Below are 26,497 nucleotides of genomic sequence, written 5' to 3'. Positions count from 1 at the left end.
AACACTTAAACTGCGTGTGCTATCAAAATCACTGCAGACTTTTCTTGGTCTTAACTTTAGAACATTTCCAATTCTTGTAATCAGAGTAGTTTAGGCGTGAAAAGGTTGACTAACAGACAGCGTGAATTTTGCATATAAAAACGCGACTTTATTAAACAAAGTTTTATTATCACAGTCTATTATTTGCTCGTCTTTGGTGTTAGTGATATTAGGTCATGATTGTGGTGAGTAACGACCGCTAGTTAACCTGACCATATCTAGTCACTAAATATGTTTAACTTTCATTTGATCAGGTCTTATTTGCACCAAGCGTCATACGCTTAAAGATACGCTTTAAGTGTGCAAAAGGGATCACGTATAGGTATGATCATTTCATGAATGCGAAAGAGGCAGACTACAAAAGCAAGTAATTTTCGCAATGCAAATAAATAATTTCTGATTTCTGATTTTCTGATTTCTGAATCTCATAAGTAGGTAGGTATTTCTGAATGCAATATATCCAATGCCACTTTTTTTTGTGTTCAACTCTTGCGGGCTTACAGGTGACCCCAAAACGCTCACAAGATAATACAACATAAAATTACCATACAAACAATGTTAACTTACCTAATAAATAAATTGAATAACACAATTATATAAAATTATATTTCACCTTGGCAACCGCTAAAACGCACGCTTTGAAAACGTTATCAGTGAAATTAATATTAAACTTATTTATCCCCTGTTGTTTACAATAGCAAAAGTGTGCAATAGTTTTCTAACCAACGACAATAATATTTACGGGTCGTAACTGCAGTTATATCCATTAAAATTCGTCGCAACGAAGACGCAGCGGATTTGGTTCAAAATGACAGACGTCAGAGCCAAAATCACAACAAAATAATACGAATTGTAATGATTGTTGAGTGTTTTCAATCATTTATTTATGTAAACCTTACTACACCCTAGTTTTGTTTGTGCAAACAGTGTATTCTGTGAATCCCATAAGTAATTGCTCGCACTGCGCTAACCAATGGATTATCAGGAGTATCTAAGACGTACAGCCACAAGGAAGTCCTGCACATAGAGAGAGGAAGCCCCCCAGTGTCCTTACCCGCTGAGCTGGGGCTCGCGCCAGGACACCTATCGTCTTTATAATTATTTTTATCCTTTACACTTTTAAGCATTTTGTTATAAGTACTGTTAGTTTTATTATTAAGTTTATTTGTAAGTAGTTTAATTATTCACTTTTAAAACCAGTCCTTTGTTGATGCCCCTTTCAAGCCTATCTTGCCCTACTCCACCCACTGCATTGCCAGAGAACCTTGTTCGTTGCCCTGAATGCATAGAACCGAGCTTTTTTAAAGGCCCTAGAGGCCTAAATATTCACATCGGCAAAAAACATAAACAAGGCCTCAGCCAGCCCACACCTTCTACACAATTTCAACCTAACGCCGTAGCCAGTCCCGATTCCCAGTCATCTAACTCAAATGTACCTTTCTGGAAAATACTAAGCGACCTAAAAAACACCCGCCCGGTCCTAAAGCGCATACCGCGCGGTGCGCGCGTGTCCGTCGCCAAATTTCTAAGTGAAACAATCAAATCAATAGTCTCAAAAAATTCCATTCACAGCTGGGAAAATTTACTAACGTTCACCTCTAGAGTGTTGCACATAAAACCGGATCAGAATACCAAGTCACTCACGAAAATTATTAAAGATAATTGCAGCTGTGATTTGTCAAATTATCCCGCCGCTGATGGTTCTAAGCGCTCGAGCGATAATATATTCAAAAAAGTAGAATGCAAAATCTCCGATGGTGACATCAAAGGTGCCGCCCGCCTTTTGTTTTCTGACGATGCAGTGGCCCCGGCCAATTCGGATACCCTCGCAGCCTTACTTGCTAAACATCCACCCTCAGACCCGAACCTTCATCTTCCTGATCCCCCGCAACCCAACGACCCCAGTCTGCGTGCATCCACCGATGATGTTTTCGCAGCCATAATGTCGTTTCCTAATGGTTCCGCAGGAGGCCTCGACGGTTTGTCACCACAACACCTCAAAGACCTCCTGTACTGTGGCTGTGGTGACACCAAGGAAAGTCTCTTGAAGGACTTGACGGCCCTTGTAAATATCATGCTGGCTGGTCAAGTCCCTCTAGAGATTACAGGCGTTCTGTACGGAGCCAACCTATGCGCCTTAACCAAAAAGGACGGCGGTATTCGGCCCATTGCAGTTGGTACTACCTTGCGCCGTCTCACTGCAAAAATTGCTTGTCACTCCATCCTCAAGGAACTTAGCTCAGAATTACAGCCTGTGCAGCTTGGTTTCGGTTCCAAGAGCGGCTGCGAAGCCGCTGTGCACGCTGTGCGAACCTATATCGAACATCAAGCAGGAGAGGTTCTTCTGAAGGTGGATGTCTCCAACGCATTCAATTCAGTAGACAGGGGCGCCTTGTTGACCCAAATCAAAGATAAAATTCCGGCTACCTATAATTTTCTTTGGCAGTGTTATAGTTCCCCTTCTAAATTGTTATATCAATCTAACCTCTTGGCTTCATCCGTAGGATGTCAACAAGGCGACCCGCTCGGCCCAGCAATTTTCAGCCTCGCCATCCATCCCATAATTAAAAACCTAAAGTCAAAATTGAATTTATGGTACCTTGATGACGGAACCCTTGGTGGTGAAGCGTTTTCAGTTCTCGGTGATTTGGAAAAATTAAAAACAGACCTCAGTATTATTGGCTTATCCCTTAACTTTTCAAAATGCGAACTCTTTGTTACAGAATCTTGCCCAAACAAGGAACGAACAATAGAACAGTTTGAACAACTAGCTCCTGGAATCAAAATTATTAAAAAAGAAACGCTTCACCTCCTTGGTTGTCCCATCTTGGACCAATCTTTCGAAAATTTTATAGATACAAAAATTCAAAATTTTAAGGCATCCTCACATCGTCTGATCAAAATTAATATACATTCGGCGTATTGTATCATAAAACATTGTCTATTCGTCCCAAAATTCACATACATTCTCCGCGGATCACACCTTTGGAAACACCCTTCTTTGTTATCAAACTTGGACAACTTAGTTTTAGAAACCCTCACCACCATTTTCAACATTTCTTTTGGCGAAAGAACATGGACCCAGGCTAGCCTACCCATTAGGTTGGGCGGCCTGGGCATCCGCAAAATTTCCAGCGTGGCGTTACCCGCTTTCTTGGCTTCGGTACACGGTGCTCAAAACCTTATCGGGAAAATTTTAGCCCCTTCGCTTGGGGTCCTGGAGGCTTCGCACTGTACCGAGGCCAAGAACGTATGGCAGTTAACATGTCCTAACACAGACCCGCCTATCAACCCATGTTCGCAGAGGCAGTGGGACGAGCCTCTCTGCCGTCTAACTAGGAACCGTCTCCTAGATTCGGCACATAGTCCGACAGATCGAGCTCGTCTTCTTGCCACTGCGGAATGGGAGTCGGGTCTGTGGTTACAGACATTACCATCCACAACTGTTGGCACATTTTTGGATAACACAACATTCCGTTTGGCCACATGTCTCAGACTAGGGGCACCAACAAACATGCCCCACCGGTGCCAATGCGGAGATATGGTTGATAATCTGGGCCACCACGGCCTCTCATGCAGCCGTAGCGCTGGAAGGATCCCCCGCCACGCCAGCCTCAACGACGTCATTCGAAGGGCCCTTGTCAGTGCCAAGATACCGGCAGTCCTCGAGCCCAACGGTCTGGCCAGGGTCGATGGCAAGAGGCCTGACGGAATGACGCTGGTGCCTTGGAGTATGGGACGGCCACTTGTCTGGGACGCTACGTGCGTAGATACCCTGGCGCCGTCCCATATTCCAAGCACCAAAGTTGGCGCTGGTGCGGCCGCATCCTCGGCCGAAAGCCTCAAACGCCGCAAATATGTCACACTAGGTAGTAGCTACATATTTGCGGCGTTTGGAGTGGAAACCCTGGGGCCGTGGGGACCTAGCGCGCGTCGCCTCTATGAGGAGCTGTCAAAGCGCCTCATAGAGGCCTCCGGTGACCAGAGGGCTGGCCAATATTTTGCCCAAAGGATCAGCATTGCTATCCAGCGGGGCAATGCGGCCAGCCTTCTGGGCACCCTACCTACAGACCACGATTTAGGGCAAATTTTTTATTTATAAGTTTTCGTAGTGTTTTTATTTTGTTGTAAAAGTCCTGAAATAAAATTATATAAAATTAAATTAAATTACACCAAATTACAATTGAATAAATGTGAAATTACATTTGAATCAAATTATGTCAAATAACAGAAGAACAAATATAGAATTATGTCAAATTAAAGGCAACTAAAACTGAATTATACAATTAAATCAATAGAAATGTCAACTTGACATCATTTTGGTCGCACTTTTGATATGGGACAGGCAATCTTGTACAATGAAAGAATTTAATTCAGTACCATTTCGTACCTTGTCGCAGCGACAATCAATTTGAAAGTCGCTAGACCCCGTATACTATTGTCACTGTGACAAGGTACGAAATGGTACCTACTGAATTTAAATTCCTTGACCTTACATTCTAGATCTGTGATTTACACAAATGGTAATTTGTACAGGAAAATCTCAAATTTGAGCAACAGTATCCGAATGGTATCTTCACTTCATACTGAATGCTGGTTCGCTCGCCGCTTCGTAATTGTTACCGCTTGTATTTTTAAAGTATTCTCGCTTACACGTTGATACTTTAAATATACATAAAAATACAGTCTCTTTACAACAAGACACTAAAAACCCGACCAAACAATACGACCCACTCGCTATAACGAGGGCCATAATAAATACGGAACAGTAAACCCGGATATTAACTTTTTTATCAAGTGGGCAAATTTGTGAGGATGCCCGTTTAAGAGCGCTATTACATTTCGGCGTTGAGCGAGTTTAGGTATTTTACGCGCTGCGGCAGGCCGTGCGAGCTCAGTACGCCGATCCCTTCTACCACACTCGCACTACAATGATGGATTAAACATTCTTGATCCTTCGCGAAGCATATTGAAATCAACCATAACAACACTAACTGTACTTAACTTTTAAAGTTCTAAAACTGTTATTTGGTAAGTACGAAAAAAGTACTAAATGCAGTGCAAATGTACATAGGGGCTGTTCATAAATTACGTCATCTATTTTTGACGATTTTTGACCCCCCCCCCCCCCCCCTCAAATCATCCAAAAATCAAGCTTCGGATGAATCTGTTTCCTCCTACGTCATGTTACCATCATCCGATGTCCAGACCCCCCCCCACTCCTCCCATTTGAAACGACGTAATTTATGAATAGCCCCATACTTGTACTTATGAAGGTATATTACTCGAAATAAATTATAGGTACCTACTCGCTTATTTACATGTTTCGTCATTGCATTTGGTACCTATAGGTTGTAAAGTTTGTATCAACGAGGGTTTAAAAACGAACTGGTACTGAGGATCTGATGATGATTAAGGTGGTCACGGATACCAATCAACCATGTAGTAACATGATTAGGCTCGTTTGATTCGTCTCAACAAGATCTTTGACACTGAAGATACACAGGGTCTGATGATGGAGCTGGAAGGTGGCCACGGGTACCAGTCTATCATGTAACTAAACAACTTCGTGTTTGGGCTCGTTTGATTCGTCTCAACAAGATCTTTGACACAAGACAGTCCTGAGGGTCTGATGATGGAGCTGGAAGGTACCATTACCAATCAACCATGCAACTAAACCACATCGTGTTTAGGATCGTTTGATTCGTCTCAACAAGATCTTTGACACTAGGTGATACTCAGAGTCTGATGATGGAGCTGGAAGGTGGTCACCGGTACCAATCAACCATGCAACTAAACCACTTCGTGTTTAGGCTCGTTTTATTCGTTTCAACAAGATCTTTGACACAAGATAGTACTCAAGGTCTGATGTTGGAGCCGGAAGGTGGTCACCGGTACCAATCAACCATGCAACTAAACCATTTCGTGTTTAGGCACGTTTTATTCATCTCAACAAGATCTTTGACACAAGGTAGTACTCAGGGTCTGATGATGGAGCGCGAAGGTGGCGACGGGTACCTGTCTATCATCATCAGCTCCATCATCAGACCCTGAGTACTAACTTGTGTCAAAGATCTTGTTGCGACGAATCGAACGAAGCCAAACACGAAGTGGTTTAGTTGCATGGTTGATTGGTACCGGTGACCACCTTCCGGATCCATCATCAGACCCTCAGTACTACCTTGTGTCAAAGATCTTGTTGCGACAAATCAAACGAGCCCAAACACGAAGTGGTTCAGTTACATGGTAGACTGGTACCCGTGGCCACAGTCCAGCTCCATCATCAGACCCTGAGTACTAACTTGTGTCAAAGATCTTGTTGAGACGAATCAAACGAGCCTAAACACGAAGTGGTTTAGTTGCATGGTTGATTGGTACCGGTGACCACCTTCCGGCTCCAACATCAGACCCTGAGTACTATCTTGTGTCAAAGATCTTATAGAAACGAATAAAACGAGCCTAAACACGAAGTGGTTTAGTGGCATGGTTGATTGGTACCGGTGACCACCTGCCGGCTCCATCATCAGACCCTGAGTACTATCTTGTGTCAAAGATCTTGTTGAGACGAATCAAACGAGCCTAAACACGAAGTGGTTTAGTTGCATGGTTGATTGGTACCGGTGACCACCTTCCGGCTCCATCATCAGACCCTGAGTATTATCTTGTGCCAAAGATCTTGTTGAGACGAATCAAACGAGCCCAAACACGAAGTGGTTTAGTTGCATGGTTGATTGGTACCGGTGACCACCTTCCGGCTCCATCATCAGACCCTGAGTACTATCTTAAGTCAAAGATCTTGTTGAGACGAATAAAACGAGCCTAAACACGAAGTGGTTTAGTTGCATTGTTGATTGGTACTGGTGACCACCTTCCGGCTCCATCATCAGACCCTGAGTACTATCTTAAGTCAAAGATCTTGTTGAGCCGAATCAAACGAGCCCAAACACGAAGTGGTTTAGTTGCATGGTTGATTGGTACCGGTGACCACCTTCCGGCTCCATCATCAGACCCTGAGTACTATCTTGTGTCAAAGATCTTGTTGAGATGAATCAAACGAGCCCAACCACGAAGTGGTTTAGTTGCATGGTTGATTGGTACCGGTGACCACCTTCCGGCTCCATCATCAGACCCTGAGTACTATCTTAAGTCAAAGATCTTGTTGAGACGAATAAAACGAGCCTAAACACGAAGTGGTTTAGTTGCATTGTTGATTGGTACTGGTTACCACCTTCCGGCTCCATCATCAGACCCTGAGTACTATCTTAAGTCAAAGATCTTGTTGAGCCGAATCAAACGAGCCCAAACACGAAGTGGTTTAGTTGCATGGTTGATTGATACCGGTGACCACCTTCCGGCTCCATCATCAGACCCTGAGTCAAACTATCTTGAGTCAAATAAATACATATAGAATGTCAGGTCGTTTCAAATATTTTTAATCCTGTCCGGTAGTTTATTAAACTGTATCATTATAAATTATAATACTATAAAAACGGTGCTAGGATCAAAGTCTCTCGTTGCGGTTTACACGCACACAGTATAGCGTTTTACACGGCGCCCGCCGCACACAATGATAAAAAACCTCGTCGTCGCCGTTGAAAATGTGCGGAGCCGACCGACACACGTCCTGCCTCTACAAGCTCTGCCGCGGCACTGAGCTGGCGCAGCGCGCGTCATCGGTAATATAGAGTAGTTTTCAAAAAATTGCCAAAAAATTATAGTAGAATTTCATAAACACTAATGTATACCAACAGTATAAGCAAACGTTGCAGATTGCTTGAGTATGAAAATGACTTCGATATTAAGTAGATTTTCGTAGGAATTGACACTTGTTTCGGAGAGAAAATCGAGTTCGTTTTACTTTGATTTTCTCTTTCTCAAAGGTATGTAGGAAAAATATAGTTTGATATGCCTAAAGTACAGGGTATTAGTAATACAAAATAGCCAGGTTTAGCAGAGTAAAATTCTCAACATTTCCAAATAAGAGCTCGCCATTCAGTGCTTCACGGGGTTTTTCGGAAACGACCATCAGAAAAAAAATCATTACTAATTTAATAAGTCCTTTTTCTAATATTTACAACGATATTTATAAAGATAAGAAGACGCTTTTACTGGAACACGTACTCATTGTTTCTAATAATGAGCGCAAAGTCCTGAATTTCGTCGACTAGTATCATCAATTTTGCATTATTTCGACTTTTCTTGTAAGAGCGCTCTTAACTGCCTCTCATTTACTGCTATATTTTACTGTGGGCAGAAGGACTTATCCCACGCGGAAAGTACAGATTGTTTACCCTCTAGATGGAGCACAACAAACTATAGGTAAGTACACTCGAGAGCAATAGTTTTGGTTCACTAGCATTTACTTATATAAAGATTAATTATTAATCTTGAAATATAATAAAGCTGGCGTATTGAAATAAATTGATAATACAAAAATAAGCAGATTCCACACATATATTTACAATTTTCTAAATATCAAAAATTAAATAAATTACCTACAATTGACCTACTAACTAACTTATAATACCGTCTTGGAATACAAAACGTATTTTGTAAATATGTATCTATGAAAGTAAAATCTACTCACACACGTCCTGCGAGTTTATTGCGGATTCCGGCGGACAGTCCGTCGGGACAAAGGCGGCATACCTAGTATGTCACTTACTTACGAATGTGGAGGGTATGTGAGCTTTTGTGGACAGACCAGGGACAGACAGATTACTGGTGGAAAGTCCAACGAAACGCGAATATGGCGTCGTGTTTAAATGTTGTTTATTTTTTTTACAGATGTGATGTAGTGCATAATTGTTTTCCTTCGTATTTTATCGGAAACGTTTGTATTTGCCATGCTGCTTCAATCAACCACAGTACTTTTTGTACCGAGACTGACTGAAATAGCAAGACACGTTCATACATTTCCGTGAAAATATGAAAGAAAGCACTACATCTTTAAATTACGTATTACCTGCTCTAATGTCAATAACTATAATATTTTTCACATAATTCGGGTACGATGACAACAGTCAAGTCCGTACAATTTAATACCTATAACCTTAACTAAAACGCAAAATTGTATTGAGATGACGACGGTACCCAAGCTTTACTTTAAGAAACTCAAATAATACTTAGAAAATATAAGTTACTTATAGGCTACTCACTGATATAAATAATATATGTTAAGCGCAAACCTGGGACCACATGAAACCAATACTCCGAATAAGGTCCCTCTTGAAACAAAGAGGCTTAAGTAGATTCGATACTAATACGATATCATTTTTATACGTCAAATGCATGCTACTGAAAGTAGCTCACTTGAAACAGAGGGTTAAGTAACTTTGCTAACTTGGATTAGAGAGCTAGCTTTCTGAAGTATCTTACTTACTTAGTTCTGTAAGTATTAAGTAAGAAAATTACGTGGAAATTCAGGAAAGTTTTGCACCGAATTTGGAAGCATTCTATTTCTTGGTCTCACGAGCAACATAAATGAACAACTTCAGACTTAAGGTGTTCATTTAGCTTCGAAACAGCCACAATAATCTCCACATTACCTAACAAATAAAACTCTAACTCGAAATGCCGAAATTTCTCTAAAAACATGACGGTGTGACACAGAATTGTAAGAAAATCGCCAGAAGGTGCATTTCAAAATATTATCTCGCAGTGGAGCCTCGCTAATCCAGCTCGGGTGCAACGCTTCAATATTATAATTAAAAACTAAAGTTCAAATAAGACTAAATAAATATATACTAAAACTATATTAAATCTAAAAAGGGCCCCTGCGGCATAGTACCGAAAACGCTGGCAGCATTTCCTCGCTGGATTGTTAAACTAATACGCTGAGCGAGGAAGCTGCCAGCTCGTCGGTCTCCTGTGGCGTCTCTGAGTCTCTTCGACAGGTCTTTGAAGAGACTCAGAGATCCAGCGCCCCACCGGACGAAGGGTCTCAACGCTGAATGGAATAAAATTATATTTGCCGCCGAGACCGCTGTATTTCCCTAAATATTTGTAATTATAGGTATAACTACTTTGACAGTCGCGATTTTTGTCTCTTCCCCGACAGAGACGACTTAATTGCCTTCGAAATTAAGCGCGAAATTAGATTATTTTTAATGCTAAGTTATTTATGTCCTTTGTTTAATTTAGTACGTACAATAATATATGGACAATGTATCTGTCTCTCATCGTATGAAGCCTAGAAGATCTGCAACTAGCTTTAACCGGCGTTCGTCAATGAGGTCAATCATAAGTTCAAATGTCACTCAAGTTATGCGGGTACTAGAGGAAACTTCAATATACCCAACAATGTAAGATTAGCCTTGACATATTTCTCGTGCGGCGTGCGTTGGCATCCGAACTGCTGGGGCAAATTACTCTCAAGCATTACAACCGAACGAGTCAACGAATTTTCATGTTAAAGTAGGTCACGGTTTATTTAAGAATCGGGTTGAGACTTGAAAGTAATACCGTTAACCTTTTGGACGCCAATGACCGATATACCCGCACCGCAGGTTCAACGCCAAAGACCGATTAATCGGTCACAGGCCACAGAGCAACATAGACCTAGGTACATATGCATAAAGTTCAATTTCAGTTTTGGCTGACGTGGCGTCCGAGTGACAGCTTTTGTGTTTGACACGGCGTCGAAAAGGTTAATATACTATTACATAATAATTAATTAAATAAATAAAATAACTAAATATTATAGGACAATTTTACACGGATCGGCCTAGTCCCACAGTAAGCTCAATAAGGCTTGTGTTGTGGGTACTATTTAGACGACGATATATATAATATTCACATATATACAAATACTTTCTATATACATAGAAAACATCCATATTTTTGTATAATTCTACTATTAATTGCAGAAGTTACCGATACCTACGATAAAAGTTTCATGGACTTTAATCAGTAACTTTAAGCTACCAAATTAAATTGCCGATCCTTCTAATTTCGTGGTTTTCATCAAAGCAAAATTAACTTCAAGGCATTTGGTTGTATCGGATTATATAAATTCATTTAGGTTTGAGTAAACTTGCAAAAGTATTAATAATTTAAGGGCTTTTTGAAAAAGAAACAAGATTCTTGTTTTGAATAGGTCCTTTTTTCATAAAACTATAATCACATGTAACTTTGAATCTGAACAGGTTTTAAACCCTTATTATCTTGGCAAATTAAATAAAAACTCCTCAGTTGCTTGCAGCTGATATAGGAAAAAATGCTCTTAGAAACATTTATTTTTAAGTTTTCTACGCATTTTTTGAGAAAAGCACTACACATAACCCGACCGGGATAGGAAGTCAGCAATTCCTTTTGCCCTGGTTTTTGTAGTAATGTACGATTATTTCATTACAGATGACAATCATTGGGAAAGAAGAAAAGCAGCTTTAAGAACGAAGCGACATGGACAGCACAAAGCGAGGAGACGGAGGCAAATCGGTTAGTAAATACGATCACCATATTTCATTTTACTTTGTCCTTTGTCACGAGACATTTTTCATGGGACAAGCTTTTGGAGTCAACAACATCAAACTCAACTGCATTGTTTCAATGGCAGTTACAGCTTGGCAAAAAAGAGTAGAAATTAAAAAGTGGCAACACTGTAGTGTCGTCCCTTTCAAACCAATTTATAATAAATAAGAAAACGGGACGACACTTCAGTGTTGCCACTTTTTAATTTCTACTCTTTTTTGCCAAGCTGTATTAGATAACGGCAAAGAGCATTTAAATAGAGTCAAAGTAGAGAATTGTCAAAGTAAATTTTATAGTCACAGTAACTGCCATCTTTCGACATATGATTAATACTTTTGAACGCCATTTGACTAAAATCCTTGTTCTTTCACTGACATATGTTAAATTTGTTAAATATCAAAAAGTGTCGCCATCTACTCGAGTATAGGCCAAAGGTGTGGCACCATCTTTTCGAGCGATGGCGCCATACCTAGGCCTATTCTCGAGGGCAAACAAATTAATTTAATAGGGGACTGGAAAATCCCCAATAGAAAATCAAAATTAGTTTGACAGTACATACATACCTAGGTATTTTACGGTCTAGATAGACACAAAGGAATAATTTCACCCATTCAGAATAGCACACACACGGGACAACTTCTATATACATTTCCCAAACGAATCTACTCTTTGCGCGTATATTTATAAAGTTCAAATTAGCCTGGCTACACAGTTGGACAACATTGAACGCTATGTGGGTCCGTATTGAAGTTGGGTTCAAGTAACTTAAACAAGCTGCGAATGTATGTATGTAAGTTTCAGACCTTGCACAAGAATGGGAAACTCGCGTCTGCGAGTAAATATTACCTTTAACCTTTTCACCGCCACGTCAATGAAGTAATAAAGTGGCATCAACATCATGTCAAAAATTGCACGTAATCATACCTGACCAAAACTACACTTTAATTTTTACGGAATTTTTTCTCAGAATCAGGATCTCCTTCGATTATTAATAGGATAAAAAAGTATCCCAAGATTTTTGTTCCATTCCGTTGCCATATTTCATAGAGTTTGCATGACGGCAACGGAACAGAAAGAATGAAAAATGAATAGAAATTTCGGAACATTTTTTTCTTTTCGTAAAATCAAAAGAGCTCGTTATACTGAGACGGCATAAAATATCAAATTTGAAAAAAAAAGTGGTGTACATTTTTGAAAATAAAGTAGTCCGCCCGCATCGCTTCAATTTTTAGGGTTCCGTACTTAAGGGTAAAAACGGGACACACAGTTAAAATTTTCACAGATGATGTATTTCTGTTGCCGCTATAACAACAAGTACCTACTAAAAACACAATAAAATATTTAAGTGGGGCTCCCATACAACAAACGTGTTTTTTTTGTCGTTTTTTGCGTAATGGTACGGAACCCTTCGTGCTCGAGTCCGACTCGTACTTGGCCGGTTTTTCTATATCTTGCTAGCACAAACTCTTGAGCAGCCGTTTTCATTGTTAAGCTGCCAAAACTTAGCACATTTTTCAGAGCACGTGCTTACGAATGCTGAAAGTTTTCGGCTCTAAATTTTATTTTCAGTGAATGCTGAAGTTGCAAAGAATTTTCATAATTTCGTTGAGATTATGAGTTATTTAATGAATATATTTCAGAAAATCGTAGTTATTAAATTGTTATTTCATTTGTTTGTGTAAAATACGTAGGTACTTTATTTTGCCAAGATCATTGATTTGGAATTATATGTCTTATACAAATAATATAAAGTTAATTAGCTCTTTCACAATGTATGATGTTATCGGTAAAAATCCCGATATTTGCTACAAATTGGGAAATATCGCAGTACCGATCTAAATTAAAAACCGTACCTGTATATTTTATTTTTGATTTAAGAGAATATAGGTATGTTGTTTCCAAGACCAGTAGGTATATAGTAATAGTGTTATAGTAATTCTTAAAAAAATATAATTGTTATTTGTTAACCTTTTTCATGTTAGATGGTTTTCGTTTGTACATAAATATAAGTGGAAAAATAAAATACGAATAGACAGATGCAGAAAAAAATGCCTATATTTAATCTATTATGATCGTACTTTTCCGCCTAAACCTCGAACCCCGACTGACAGTGACTGTTGGCAGGGCTATAATTAATGTCTACCCGCACCACAGATGTCACAAAATGAGATGTGGGTTGTAGGCGTATCTTGACATTTTCATCTGTATTTATACAAGATCCTGACCAATCGTAATTAACCTCTTGTCTGTGTACCTACGATAAGAATCCTGACCGAATTTTTAGTCATCTTTTGCATTTTTTTAGAGAACAGTTTTTTTCTGCTTCAGCACAGTCGGGGTTTTAACCCACGATTTTGGACCAGCACACACAAATTTACATGAAAGGTTAATTAGATTGTCGGTTCGATTCGGAAAATGAACTAGATTTCTACTAGACTTCAACAAGTTACGATACGGATAATTTAAAGCTATTTGTAAGATAGATTTGTCAAATTTGACGTTTCCGCGATACTGGAGGTCCTCTTGAACGAATTCGACAAGTTATGACTTAGATATCCAAGTCACATCTAGTCGATATCTAATGTAGATCTAGTTGATCTCTAAATCGTCTCAAGATCTTGTGATTATCTCGAAATCCGAATAGGCCTGTTAGTTATGGACGTTATGGTAGAAAACCATACAGCCGGCCTAGCCAAGGTTACAATCGCTATCGCTTCGACAACGAAAAGCATTATGTCTCCCTATCACTCTTCCATATTAGTGTGACAGTGACAGTTGCGTTTCGATCGCTACGGAGCGTAAGCGATTGGCATCTTGGCTACGCGGCCTGGTAATATATGGAGCGGTAAGTACAACGTGCAACGCTATCTAGGTAATTTTTTTTAGATATAGGAGGCAAACAAGCAGACGATATGTTGCATTGACGAATTGGAAAAAAGGTAAAATAATGAAATTTAATCGCGTTAGACCCGTTAATTACATGAAATTACACATGTATGTAATCAAGCCTTTGCACATACTCGAATAGTTCGTATTCGAATGAGCGACCCATTTTGAACGAATAATGTAAATATTTGCAATGCCTACCCAGGTATATCGACAGCTCTCGGGGTACGAAATAGCTGGCGCTATATCTCTTCCATTATTTAATCTATAACCGTATAAACACTGTGATAGGAATCAATCTATTACTTCCCAATTCTGGTCGCAAAAAGGTTTCTTTAATTAGGAACGTGCCTTTTTCTGAACAGGCGGCCTAGCCAAGGCACAGAATAAATAATAGCACTACCGTACAGAAAGGACACTTCCTACAAAACAGAAGTTTGACAGCGATTCAGGGACGAATCATGCTATGCCTTTCTAATGTATGGCACTATCCCTTTCGGCTATTTAGGGTTTTCAAAATTCAAGTCATTATATATCTTATCTGTGGTCGTGAACGCAAAAGGACGTCAAGTGGTGCCAACCCTAATAATTGCTCGAGAATGCTGAGCCGAACGGAGCCGAGTTTGCCCGAAAGAAGGAGTGTCTCCCCACAGGCCAAGGTGACGATCGCTTGCGCTTCGCAATCGAATCGCTTTGTGTCTCTCTGGCGGTGGTGCGGGCGCCGTACGCCTGCCGCCCGCACCTTCCCCGCCACCCTATACACATTATTTTCATAGAAATCTAACATTGATAGAACCATTTATTTACATACAGTATATATAGTGGTACTACTAAACGAAATTAATAACTAGCTTAAATCTAAATTATGACATCTCCACACGTTTTCAATGCAAAAATGCCATGCAGAGTTTCGAGTTCGACTCTTCTGCCAAATATAATATTGAAAACTTTCGCGTTTTGAACACATATTAACTCACATTTATAGACGGGTCTAACGCGAATTTATTTTCTTACCTTTATTTACCGACGTTTCGACACAGGTTTCACTGGTCTTCTGCCAAATATTTATTTTAATATAATTCCGACAGCTCTGGTTGAACTCTTCACGTCAGTGTCCAAAGAGGTCACGTTTAATAATAATAATTAGGCCATGGACAAATTCGTCACGTCCCAACGGACCACAATCAATTAGTTTGGACATGTATGTATTTGTATATGGAGTTAAATAAGTTAATACGCGGACGGTAGAGCTAAACTGTAATAAAAATAAATTGTTTCACTTTTTTTATATAGGAGGAGGACTGGTAAATATTAAAAGACTAGCGACCCGCCCAGGCTTCGCACGGGTTAACAAATTATCCTAAACCTTCCTCAAGAATCGCTCTATTGATAAGTGAAAACCGCATGAAAATCCGTTCATTAGTTTTTGAGTTTATCGCGAACGTACAAACACACAGACAGACGTTGTTTTATAAGGTGTAGTGATAGTAATATTTGGTAAGGTAAACGTACTGGTGCTTGACGCAGTCCCAGTAGGGGAGACCGAGGTGAGTTGTGACAGAGGAGAGTTGTGACATCGTTGATTTTTTGGAATCTATTAACTAAAAACAAGGTCGCAATAGCGCGCATTTGTTAGTTCAAGTTACGAGCTAACGAACGCACACTGTTGCGAGCTCGCCCAAGTAACATTTTAGTCCTATAATTTTAGTTTTTATCGCTAAAAGCTTGTATAGACGTCGTATTAAAGTTTCAGAGGTGACCACCTGTCGTATAAAAGCGCTTGGCAACACCTTTTTGCTCTATAGGCTTATACAGCTAATATATTCTATAAGCAATTGATGTAAAGGTTTATTTCATCATTTTATAGAGCCGTTATAGGCGTGTACTATAACAGGTTCAAATATAACCACTATAGAGCAATATTACTGTATAATAGTATTTGGTATCACTTTTATGCAACTAATTTGCGCTATTAAGGTTCCCTGCCAAGCCGCTATAGTTTTGTGTTTTAACAGTGACAAAAACCCAACTATACAACGATTTTAGGATATAGTGGCTTTAGAGATCACTGCTATAGTACATAATACTTTAGTAGTTTGCGCTATTAAGGTTCCCTGCAAGCCGCTATAGTTTTGTGTTTTAACAGTGACAAAAACCCAACTATACAACGATTTTAGGATATAGTGGCTTTAGAGATCACTGCTATAGTACATAATACTTTAGTAGTCATATAAATACTATTATAAAATTGTTTTGCTCTATAGTAGCGTTTTTGGGACATATTTATAGCGTTAAAAAGCGCTTTAGTAGTTTTTAAATCCCTATTATATCTCATCGCTGTAAACGTCACAATGACTCTTTTATATCACAAAACTGTTGTATAGTGGTTTTGTTTTTTCTTTTAAAAGACAACAGCGTTATAGTTGAGTTTTTATGTCTTTTATAAACCGTTTTAGATACATAAAGGTAGAAAACGACTACTTGTAAATGATAAATTTGATCTGTAATGGCTACTTATATCTGGCTTATATAAGTTCAGGCCTAAGCCACATAATGTGGTTCCGTACAAAATATTTTTATATTCTAATGAATTGATAAAAAAAGACCCCAGTGATATTAGTGACTGTAGGTGAGATTTATCATCAATGATTTAATACAAGCATAAAATCGTGACGGTTCAGATATTTATTGACATCCATTATTAGCACATATTTTTTACCAATCACACTGAAAAAGGAAACAACAGTAATGACTACATCTAAATTAAAAAAAAAATCCTATATCTTTCTAAAGAGTTTGTAGGTGTAACTGGGTCACAGCAAAATTCTTTTGGAACCCTAATTTTAATCATGATGGCGGTGAATATTTCGTCGTAAGTTCTATAGTTAGCCTATAAAAGCGTCGGATTTACTTCTTGGCTGTATAGTAGTAACTATGGTGAATATCATAATATTTAATTAAATTATTTTATTAAAAACATAAATAAATCGAGGGGGCATTTAAAATTCCTCATTAAACTAATACTATTCTAACGGTAAAACTTCCGTCCCATATACTTTTTGCACTAAGGACCGAATTATTCGACATCTAAATGGCGCATATTAATATAAAGTCTTTACTTATCACCATTTACTTAGTACCGTTTTTGTGAAGTAAACACACAACAAAACCACTCACAACAGTTTATGGAAAACTTGATAGCAAATTTCGTAGTAAAGGAACTATGAATTCTACAATAGTATAAAAAAGCACTATAATACAATTTCAAATACTACTATAGTATAAAACAAGCACTATAATGGAATCTCAAATGCCACTATAGTATAAATTAACACTATAATGGCGTTACTGACAACAAATTAGCACAAAAGTGATCATCACATCACTTTTATAGACCTAAAACGTCACGACTGACACTGCTACAGGTCTACTATATCACTGAATGGCACATAAGATGCGCCATTTCGGCTTTATACAATCTTCTTTGGTCTTTTATAGGACCTTAGGTGGTATTTGGGAAACGTTCTATCGACTACTATAGAACCACAAATTGTTACTTGGGCGCTAACAGTCATTAGATTCCAAAAAATCGACAATGTCACAACTCTCCTCTGTCAAAACTCACCTCGGTTATGTCATCTTGAAACTTAAGTCATTGTCAATAGAGGTGACAGCAAGGTGTCATCTATTGGGCATTAGCATGTCGAGCACTAGTACCTCATCAAAAACTCATTGGAACGTTATTTACTTTCAGAAAAGAGCTCTGTAACATGTTAACTTGGTACCCAAGGGAAATTTGTTTCAATTTCATGAATGGAAAAAACCTTTAAACGATATAACGTCGGCTCGGCTTTCCCATGACGCTAAAAGTTAGATTAACCGATGACATCCCGCGACCAATTATTTATACAAACTTTATTGCACAAAAAAAATACATAATATACAATTAGGTAGGGGAGTTCTTGACTTGAGCTATTTTTAGGGTTCCGTAGCCAAATGGCAAAAAACGGAACCCTATGGATGCGTCATGTCTGTCTGTCTGTCTGTCTGTCTGTCTGTCTGCCTGTCTGTCTGTCTGTCCGTGTATGTCACAGCCACTTTTTTCCGAAACTATAAGAACTATACTATTGAAACTTGGTAAGTAGATGTGAACCGCATTAAGATTTTCATACAAAAATAGAAAAAAAAAAAAAAAATTTTGGGGGTTCCCCATACTTAGATTTAGAGAGACTTAAATTTTTTTTTCATCAAACCCATATGTGTTTTTTTCATCAATTCAAAATGTATTAGGTCTTCAAAAATGATATTGAGGTTTCTAATATAATTTTTTTCTAAACTGAATAGACACTTGCAAAGTGGTAAAATGTGTCCCCCCCCCCCCGCCCCCCTGTAACTTCTAAAATAAGAGAATGATAAAACTAAAAAAAAATATATGATGTACATTACCATGCAAACTTCCACCGAAAATTGGTTTGAACGAGATCTAGTAAGTAGTTTTTTTTAATACGTCATAAATTGTAAACCGCAATTTTATTATGTTACTTGCTGCTACGGAACCCTTCATGGGCGAGTCCGACTCGCACTTGGCCGCTTTTATAATATTTAAAACTTTCGCGTTTTGAACACATATTAACAACTCACATAATTAGTCTAAAGTTAATTGATTCCATTGTGTTACCAGGTTACCACAGTTAAGCCATTTCTATTTAAGTTAGATGCATTAAAGTGTATTAGCGTATGCTATAGACTTATATGTGTAAGAATTAAGTACAATATATACAATACACTACAATTTACATAGTTAATTTTCGTAACACATATGGATCAATTAAGTTAATCAGCTTCTTAACTGCGCTTAATTACGTACAATTTTTTTGCAATACACTATACTTATTTTTTTAGATACATCATAGGGGAACAAAAAATCATGCTGTATATAACCGAGTACTTGTCTAAATATGTTTGGCGCAACCATCCTTTGGCCCGAGCCGCCATTTCGGTACAAGTTGCTAAGCACCCTTTTCGCAGAAGGTTAGTCTTAACGATCCCATAGCTCGTGCCAAGCCGGTTTTTGCCCCGGGATATCCACGCAATTGGGGGCTTTTAGGGCCTCTTACAGGCCTACAGTAAATAAATATAGCAAATACAAGCTTGTTATTCGCCTGTATATAAATACATGTATCAGTACATGGAGACAAATGGAAGGTAGCTGGTACTTAGAGCACAGGTTTATACAAAGATCTTGGACAGAGAATCCTATGTAACATAACTTAAGAAATTATGTATATGATGTAACCTTTTGAGCTTAATTAACTTTATCTTATCTTATCTGTAGTTCAGAAATATTTATTGTAAAACATTAGAAATAGTACATTACGATACAAGTGCGAAAAATTGGAATTCGCAACGACTGGCGATAAAATAAAATACGACCGAAGGGAGTGTTTTAAAACGGCACTATGAACGCAAACTGTGTAGATAAATAAGTCTCTTTTGTAAAAATAAAAACCGGCCAAGTGCGAGTCGAAGTCGCACACGAAGGGTTCCGTACCATTAGGCAAAAAACTACAAAAGGCACGCTTGTTGTATGTGAGCCCCATTTAAATATTTATTTTTTAGTATTTGTTGTTATAGCGGCAACAGAAATACATCATCTGTGAAAATTTCATCTGTCTAGCTATCACGGTTGTCGAGTTACAGCCTGGTAACAGACAGACGGACAGCGGAGTGTTAGTAATAGGGTCCCGTTTTTACCCTTTGGGTACGGAACCCTAAAAATAGAGGGTGTTGGAAACTTTTTGGGCCTATTTAATCCACTACCTACTATTCATACAGAAAATAGAGTCCCTTTTTATGTAAATTACCAATAGAATCGTTTTCTCTGCTCTCGAGTATACTATTATAATTCGTAGGTACCTACATTGTGTAAAAACCAACAAACAATTAACCCAGTTGCGGAGGCGTTTATTCCCTCTATAATGTACCATTAATATACTAACTGTAACATTAAAAAGAGATAATAAAAGATGGAGAGAGAACAAACATTTAATGAACAGTATTAAGCAACTGGGTATAATTGAAGATGTTCTTGGTTGTGCATTATTTAATGTTGCCAATTAGCCTGCAAGTGACAATACCAATCTAGAATGCAAATCCTTAATTGCAATAGGTATTGCAAGAAACAAACAATGCAAGGAATATTCAGAAACATAAAATATGATATAACACTTTAAACTCTCGCGTTTTGTACACATATTTAATTACAACTCAGCAAGTAAGCTGGTGCAACTCAGCTGAAACGTCGGGATTTAAGGTAAAAATAATGAAATTTATCGCGGTAGACCCGTGTGTGTAATTAAATATAAAATATGATAAAAATCTTATATTTTCTATTCTATTCTACTCTATTCTATTATATTCAAAACAGTGTTTTGTTATATTTCTATATATAAAAAACTTTTCGCTAGCAGACGTTCAAACATCTATCATCTAATTTTGCTACTAAGCTTTAAGAAAGTAGAGAGTTTTAAGTTTTAAGAAGTGTAACACTCTTAAGGTAGATGTCGCTCCCCCTTGACCCGTAATATGGTGGAAAGATTTTCTGGCTATCTATCATCTAGTAAATTGAATTATTGACTGAGCGTGTAGAATAAACTTTTATACCTAGTCAACAGTTACTTTGAAGTGATTATAAAAATGAACGACATATTTATATTCGTCGTAGCAAACATTAGGCAACTCTCTCTTGTGTAATTTAATTTCTTAAACGGCGTCGTATTAAACTTCGTACAAAGTAAAAGTTCACAATCTCTTCAGCACAGCCTACGAGATACTGTACAATAATTATATACGTACATAACTAGAAAAATAACATTCACCAGGCATTTAAAATGAGTGCTTAACATAATTACAGTTCTAGTCTTCATTAAAAATTCTTTTAAAAAGTCTGACTCGGCATTTTGAATTAAATACTTATGTAACAAGTTATTAATTTGTGCAGAACTAAGCAAAACGTACAAAGCCCTAATTATTTCTAACCTGGCTGCGTAGATATTTGCTGAATTGTAAGGATGGTAAAGGAATTAAGCGATAATCTTTATAATAAACCCCTTACTATCAAGGAAAATGTTGCTAACAAAGCTTAGGTAGATTTGCTGCAGAACTGAAAAAGTCTATAAAATAAAATCATTATAGAAACAGACAACAGGCCGTCTTTTCACTAAAAAGCGAACTCTCCTAGACAAATCTACCAACTTACCTACCCAAAGTGCGTAGAAATTAGATCAGAAACTAAAATCATACTCGAAATTAAACTTTCGTGAGACATATTTTAAATTATTTAGATCACAACGGTTACACTCACTTGTATTTTTAGTCGCTTTTGGCGACATGTTTCGGGCCCGTCGGGAGTCCTTCCTCAGGCTCGAGTGCTCGCGGTGGCTGCACTCCGTGCACGGACTAAAAATACAAGTGAGTGTAACCACCATACTATATTGATTTTATTGATTTAAAACGAGTTGAGCTTAAGGGCCCGATTCAAATTTTGTGAAATAGACATCTTTTAGACATCACCAAGATACGATAACGATATGTTTAAGATCTAACCTATCAAATTTGACATTTGCGTGATTCTGGATATACTGTTGAACGATTTCCACAGGATATGACTTAGAGATCCTATTCACATCTAATAGATATCTTAGGTACTCTATCCAACGTAAAAGTGACATTGGTTGCCTTAATTGCGCTGCAAAAGAGAACTAGTTGATATCTAAACTATAACGTATCTAGAATGGATCTAGTACGTGTCGTCTCTTGTGAACATCTTGAAGTTAGAATACGGCAGTAAGGCTCGGCCGCCAACCTCAATTTCCTACAACTATATAGGGGGTGTGCTGACGTGCCCAAAATGCGAAGGTACGTTAGCCACCTAAGGGCGCACCAGAGAGTGTATCAGCTACACTCTAATAACACGAGTTGAAGTAAAAATTGCCTACTCCAGAGCACACAGTCGCTCTGGCCGAAATCGGTCAGGAGAGCATCATCATTATCATCATCATTAGGGTGATTCACTTTTGTATGGAGAAAAAAAAGTTGTAATATTTTTTCTGACTTTGCTCACCAATGGAGTCTCCCCACACTAAAAACTATCTATTTCAATTTTCAAAAGAATTGAATAACGTTTAGAGGTTGCACAAGTTGAAAAGGTAGAGTGAGAACCCCATACATTGCGTGAAAATGAACTATGTTCTAAAATGACAAAATATAATGAACTGATACTAAAATCGAATGAGAAAACTGAATTTTGCGTCTAAAACACGATAAAAGCACTTTTCCTTTGGAAACAGGTGGAAAAACTGAAAAATCTTAATTAGAACATTTATCGAGTAACCAAAATCCAAGTTTACTACTAATTTTAAAATTTATTTATATGTAGAAGGTTCAGTATCACACTACTCTCCGCTTTGATGGTAGCCGCTTAAACCATTTTCTACCCTCCGATGTAGAGTCGTTGGTTATTTGAAAAATCTTTGTTGATGTTGTGCAACCTCTAAATGTTGACCGATTTTAATTTTTTTTAATGCATAATATTTTTTTATCAGTTAGAACAAGAATTCGAGCAAAGTCAGATGAAAATCGAAAATTCGGAGAAATGAAACACCCTAATCATCATCATCATCATCATCATCATATTGATTTTACCGTTTTAGAGCTTGAATGATTTAGTTGTTGCTGTTAGGCTCGCCAGGTGTCGAACCTACAAAATATGGGGTAGATATCTATAATTAATCCAATTAACTAGGTATTTAATTGATCAATTAACAACCATAAAACTTTACAGGGCAGTATAATTATACAGGGTATTTAATCGAAATATGGAACGTAAATTGAATTGACATACAAAATACGTTACGTACAGTCAGCAGCAGAAGTTGCTAAGCGGGCCAGGTGTTTAAAATGATCTTGCCGCGACTTTATTGTTAAGAGAATAACAGCCGTATTCGAACAATGAGATACGTCAAATATTGAAACGATATGGATTGGATATGTCAGTGTCAAACAAGTGTCAATATTGACGTTTCTTCAGACAATAACGTCACTTTTAACACTTGTTTGACACTGACATATCCAATCCATACCGTTTCAATATCTAGTATTTGACGTATCTTATTGTTCGAATACGGCTGTAAGAGTGTGTCAAGGTAATTTTGAACACCTCGCCCGCTTAGCAACTTTTGCTGCTGTCTGTACAAATAGCCATACATTTGACGTGTCCCTCCCCCGCATAATCGGCAGACTGTTTTGTACAGAAAAAAACAGGCGTCTCCAGTTACTAAATGCTCTAAGTTGCCAAATAATACAATCTATAGTAGTAATTTGCACGGACCGGATCCACCGGATCCATTGTATATGTAATAAATAAATATTAATTTGGGAAAACTTGTTGCGAACTTTGTATTTTCAACTCAACATTATATTCATAAATAAATATTAGATTACCAAAATGCTAGCACAAAATCCAGCTACTAATTAATATAAAATCCGAACGTTTCCGAGCATAACTAACGAGGTTATATTGTTACAAAATCAACCCGTTCCCAAACTTGCTACCGTTTAACACCCTGGCATAGATTACCTCAAATAAGATGTCCCATACAGACGCATTTTATTTCTTGTGCTGCGACTTTTTTTTCGGCATTTAAAGCCGCCGATTTGCCGCTCGGCAGATTTCCGATTTCAACTTTAAATAATTTTCGAACGCGAAGTGCGAGGGAGATGCTGCATGGTGTTTTAGTTTCGTGAATCGGATTGATTTGTGATAATGAATCGCTGGCCAACAGACCAGCATGCATAATGCTATAGAGGCGTATCTAACCAAAGGATTTTTAGATACTTACCGCACTCCGTAACTTTTGCATTATCTTCGGACTATGCGGAAAAGGCTGGAGGAGTGCGTACACAGTGAAGGATGACATTAAAAAAAATCCACATTCATCTTCTTTTCATAAAAATAAATTGTTTTGTTACTTTTTAGATAACAAAACTACAGAAACGTTAGTAGGTAATAATAAACGTTAGAAGTTAGTAAAATAAGTTGATAAAAAAAATCAAATTTGCAATATAAAACAAGGGCTCAAACCTCATCCACTCCACGCACTCGCGATTAAATTAACGATAGCGCCGCCTCTATAGTCTGTATCTTTCGGTATTTAAATAAAAGTAAACAAACAATTTGTAAATTTTCGAGTAGTTATAACATTTATTGGTTAACCAACCAATTACAAAACCGCCTGGATCTGTCACTGAACGACCTGACTTTAACCTACATTATTTGATCGTGTAATGTTTTCATCTACTCTCAACTAGCTTAAGGAGCTATTTGAGGGTAGATTTTGTTTACTTTTATTTAAATACCTAAAGATACAGAGTATAACTGTTCAGGAGACCGGTTCTGATTGAACAATTTTGTTAGGATTTGACCTTGACAATCGCTTGTACTGACTAATGCCCGCAAAATGCACTGGAATTTATGTCATCTCGCTAGCGTTTATTGGTGCGCATGACATGCGTTATGTGTCGTATCATAACCAGATCAAAACCTTAATACATTGTGTTCGCGCATATAGCCCATTGAAATAAGCGCGACAATAAATTGTAAGCGCAACGACGATCAAATGCTCTATCTCGTATGAGTAATCTATGTACTCAAGCTTAACCTAATTAATATTAGCCTCTGAGCTCGGAGGTGAAATTTGACTTTCAGTTACAAACACTGTCACTGAACAAGGTAAGAAACTGCAATATCAGACGTATAGTTTCTCAAAGGACTGTCTCATTTCAAACATAGACAGAGAAAATCTTTCATCTTTGTCTTACACTAGTACTAGCACCCAAAAGAAAAGGATTGGTATAGTTTTTTTGTTTTTATTTACTGACAAATTTGGTTTGACCAACTATATCTTACAGACTACACTGGCGTTATTAATAAACGCGTTACTGACCTGAATTAGCTATGAATCGTTTGTCTTTATCTGTCATTTTGACTAAAGCATTTGTAAGATAGGGATAAAACATAATTTAACTAAAACAGGCCCGTAAAGTTTTACGAATAAGGGGTTACAAGTCTAGAATGATGCTTACGCTTAAAGATTAATTATTATTGGATTGAGTTATTGGAGTTTGCATAAAGGAAGCCATTACTATATATACAAACATTTCGTGAATGTGACCACTTTTGAGCTTAATAGCGGCCGGCAGCGGCCGGCATTACTACAAACTGTTAGGTTAACGCGTGTACACACCGGATGCGTGCGCGTAGGCGTGCAAGTGAGCGTTGTAATATACAGTTCCTTATGAGAGACGGCACACCGCTTGCGTGACGTGTGCGTCCACGGCTCCAAAATTTTACGTTGCACACCGAACTTGATGCACGTGCAAATCTACGCACAAGCAGCCGGTGTACTCTGGCCTTCAATTTACTTAAGCGCCACTTGCACCCTCTCACTAACCCGGGGTTAACCGGTTACACCGTTAACCCAGTGTCAAATTGTACTGGTAACCATGATAACTCCAGGTTTAACCGGTTAACCCCGGGTTAGTGAATGGTACAAGTGGACCTAAAACTAAGAACCTGTATTTTTTTGTTCACAGAGCCCGTCTCGTCCGCCACAGACGCGGACGTCACAGACTCCGCACTGGCGCAGCCGTCGCGCATCTCCGCCGGTGAGAGCGGTACCTTAGGTAGCTGCTCACATACACGATTTTGTATTTTTCTAGATTAGCACTTATTGAAATCATCACACACTTGCGTTTTTGCAACGATAAATTAGTGTTTCTAATGTATTTGCAAAACACAATTCGCTTTAGTGCAAAGTTGATGGTGCCACGATACAATAAGCCTTGTAGAATATACCATGGTATATTCCAACCATGGTTGGTTTAAACAAAGAAGGCCGTTTCTTTACACAAATGCACCAGGAGATCTAAGTAGATTGGCACCGCCTTGTAAGTTATGCTATTTTCGACTTGAAAATCACGATAGAGTGTATCGCCAAGAAGAAGTTATTGCTCAAGAATACGTCTGGTTACCCGGCGGCCT

At 38.2% G+C, this 26,497-nt stretch overlaps 1 protein-coding gene and 1 long non-coding RNA gene across 4 annotated transcripts in view; one reads left to right on the top strand and one right to left on the bottom strand.

The window, feature by feature from the left end:
- LOC134796428 (uncharacterized) overlaps positions 1-26,497 on the bottom strand; it is a 439,520-nt gene that overhangs the window by 169,942 nt on the left and 243,081 nt on the right. The gene's annotated exons all lie outside the window — the stretch shown is intronic.
- LOC134796392 (uncharacterized) overlaps positions 1-26,497 on the top strand; it is a 60,376-nt gene that overhangs the window by 21,516 nt on the left and 12,363 nt on the right. For 2 of the 3 annotated variants that reach the window (XM_063768586.1, XM_063768587.1), the window contains exons 2-3: positions 11,395-11,478; positions 26,050-26,139. In XM_063768586.1, coding sequence (XP_063624656.1) covers positions 11,395-11,478; positions 26,050-26,139 — 174 coding nt within the window. The remainder of the gene's footprint in view (positions 1-11,394; positions 11,479-26,049; positions 26,140-26,497) is intronic. The other variant, XM_063768588.1, reaches the window with a different exon arrangement.

Source organism: Cydia splendana, chromosome 13 (genome assembly GCF_910591565.1).
Source record: "Cydia splendana chromosome 13, ilCydSple1.2, whole genome shotgun sequence".
Lineage (NCBI taxonomy): Eukaryota > Metazoa > Arthropoda > Insecta > Lepidoptera > Tortricidae > Cydia > Cydia splendana.
The sequence above is the reverse complement of the archived record's forward strand: the minus strand, read 5'-3'. Positions and strand labels throughout refer to the sequence as shown.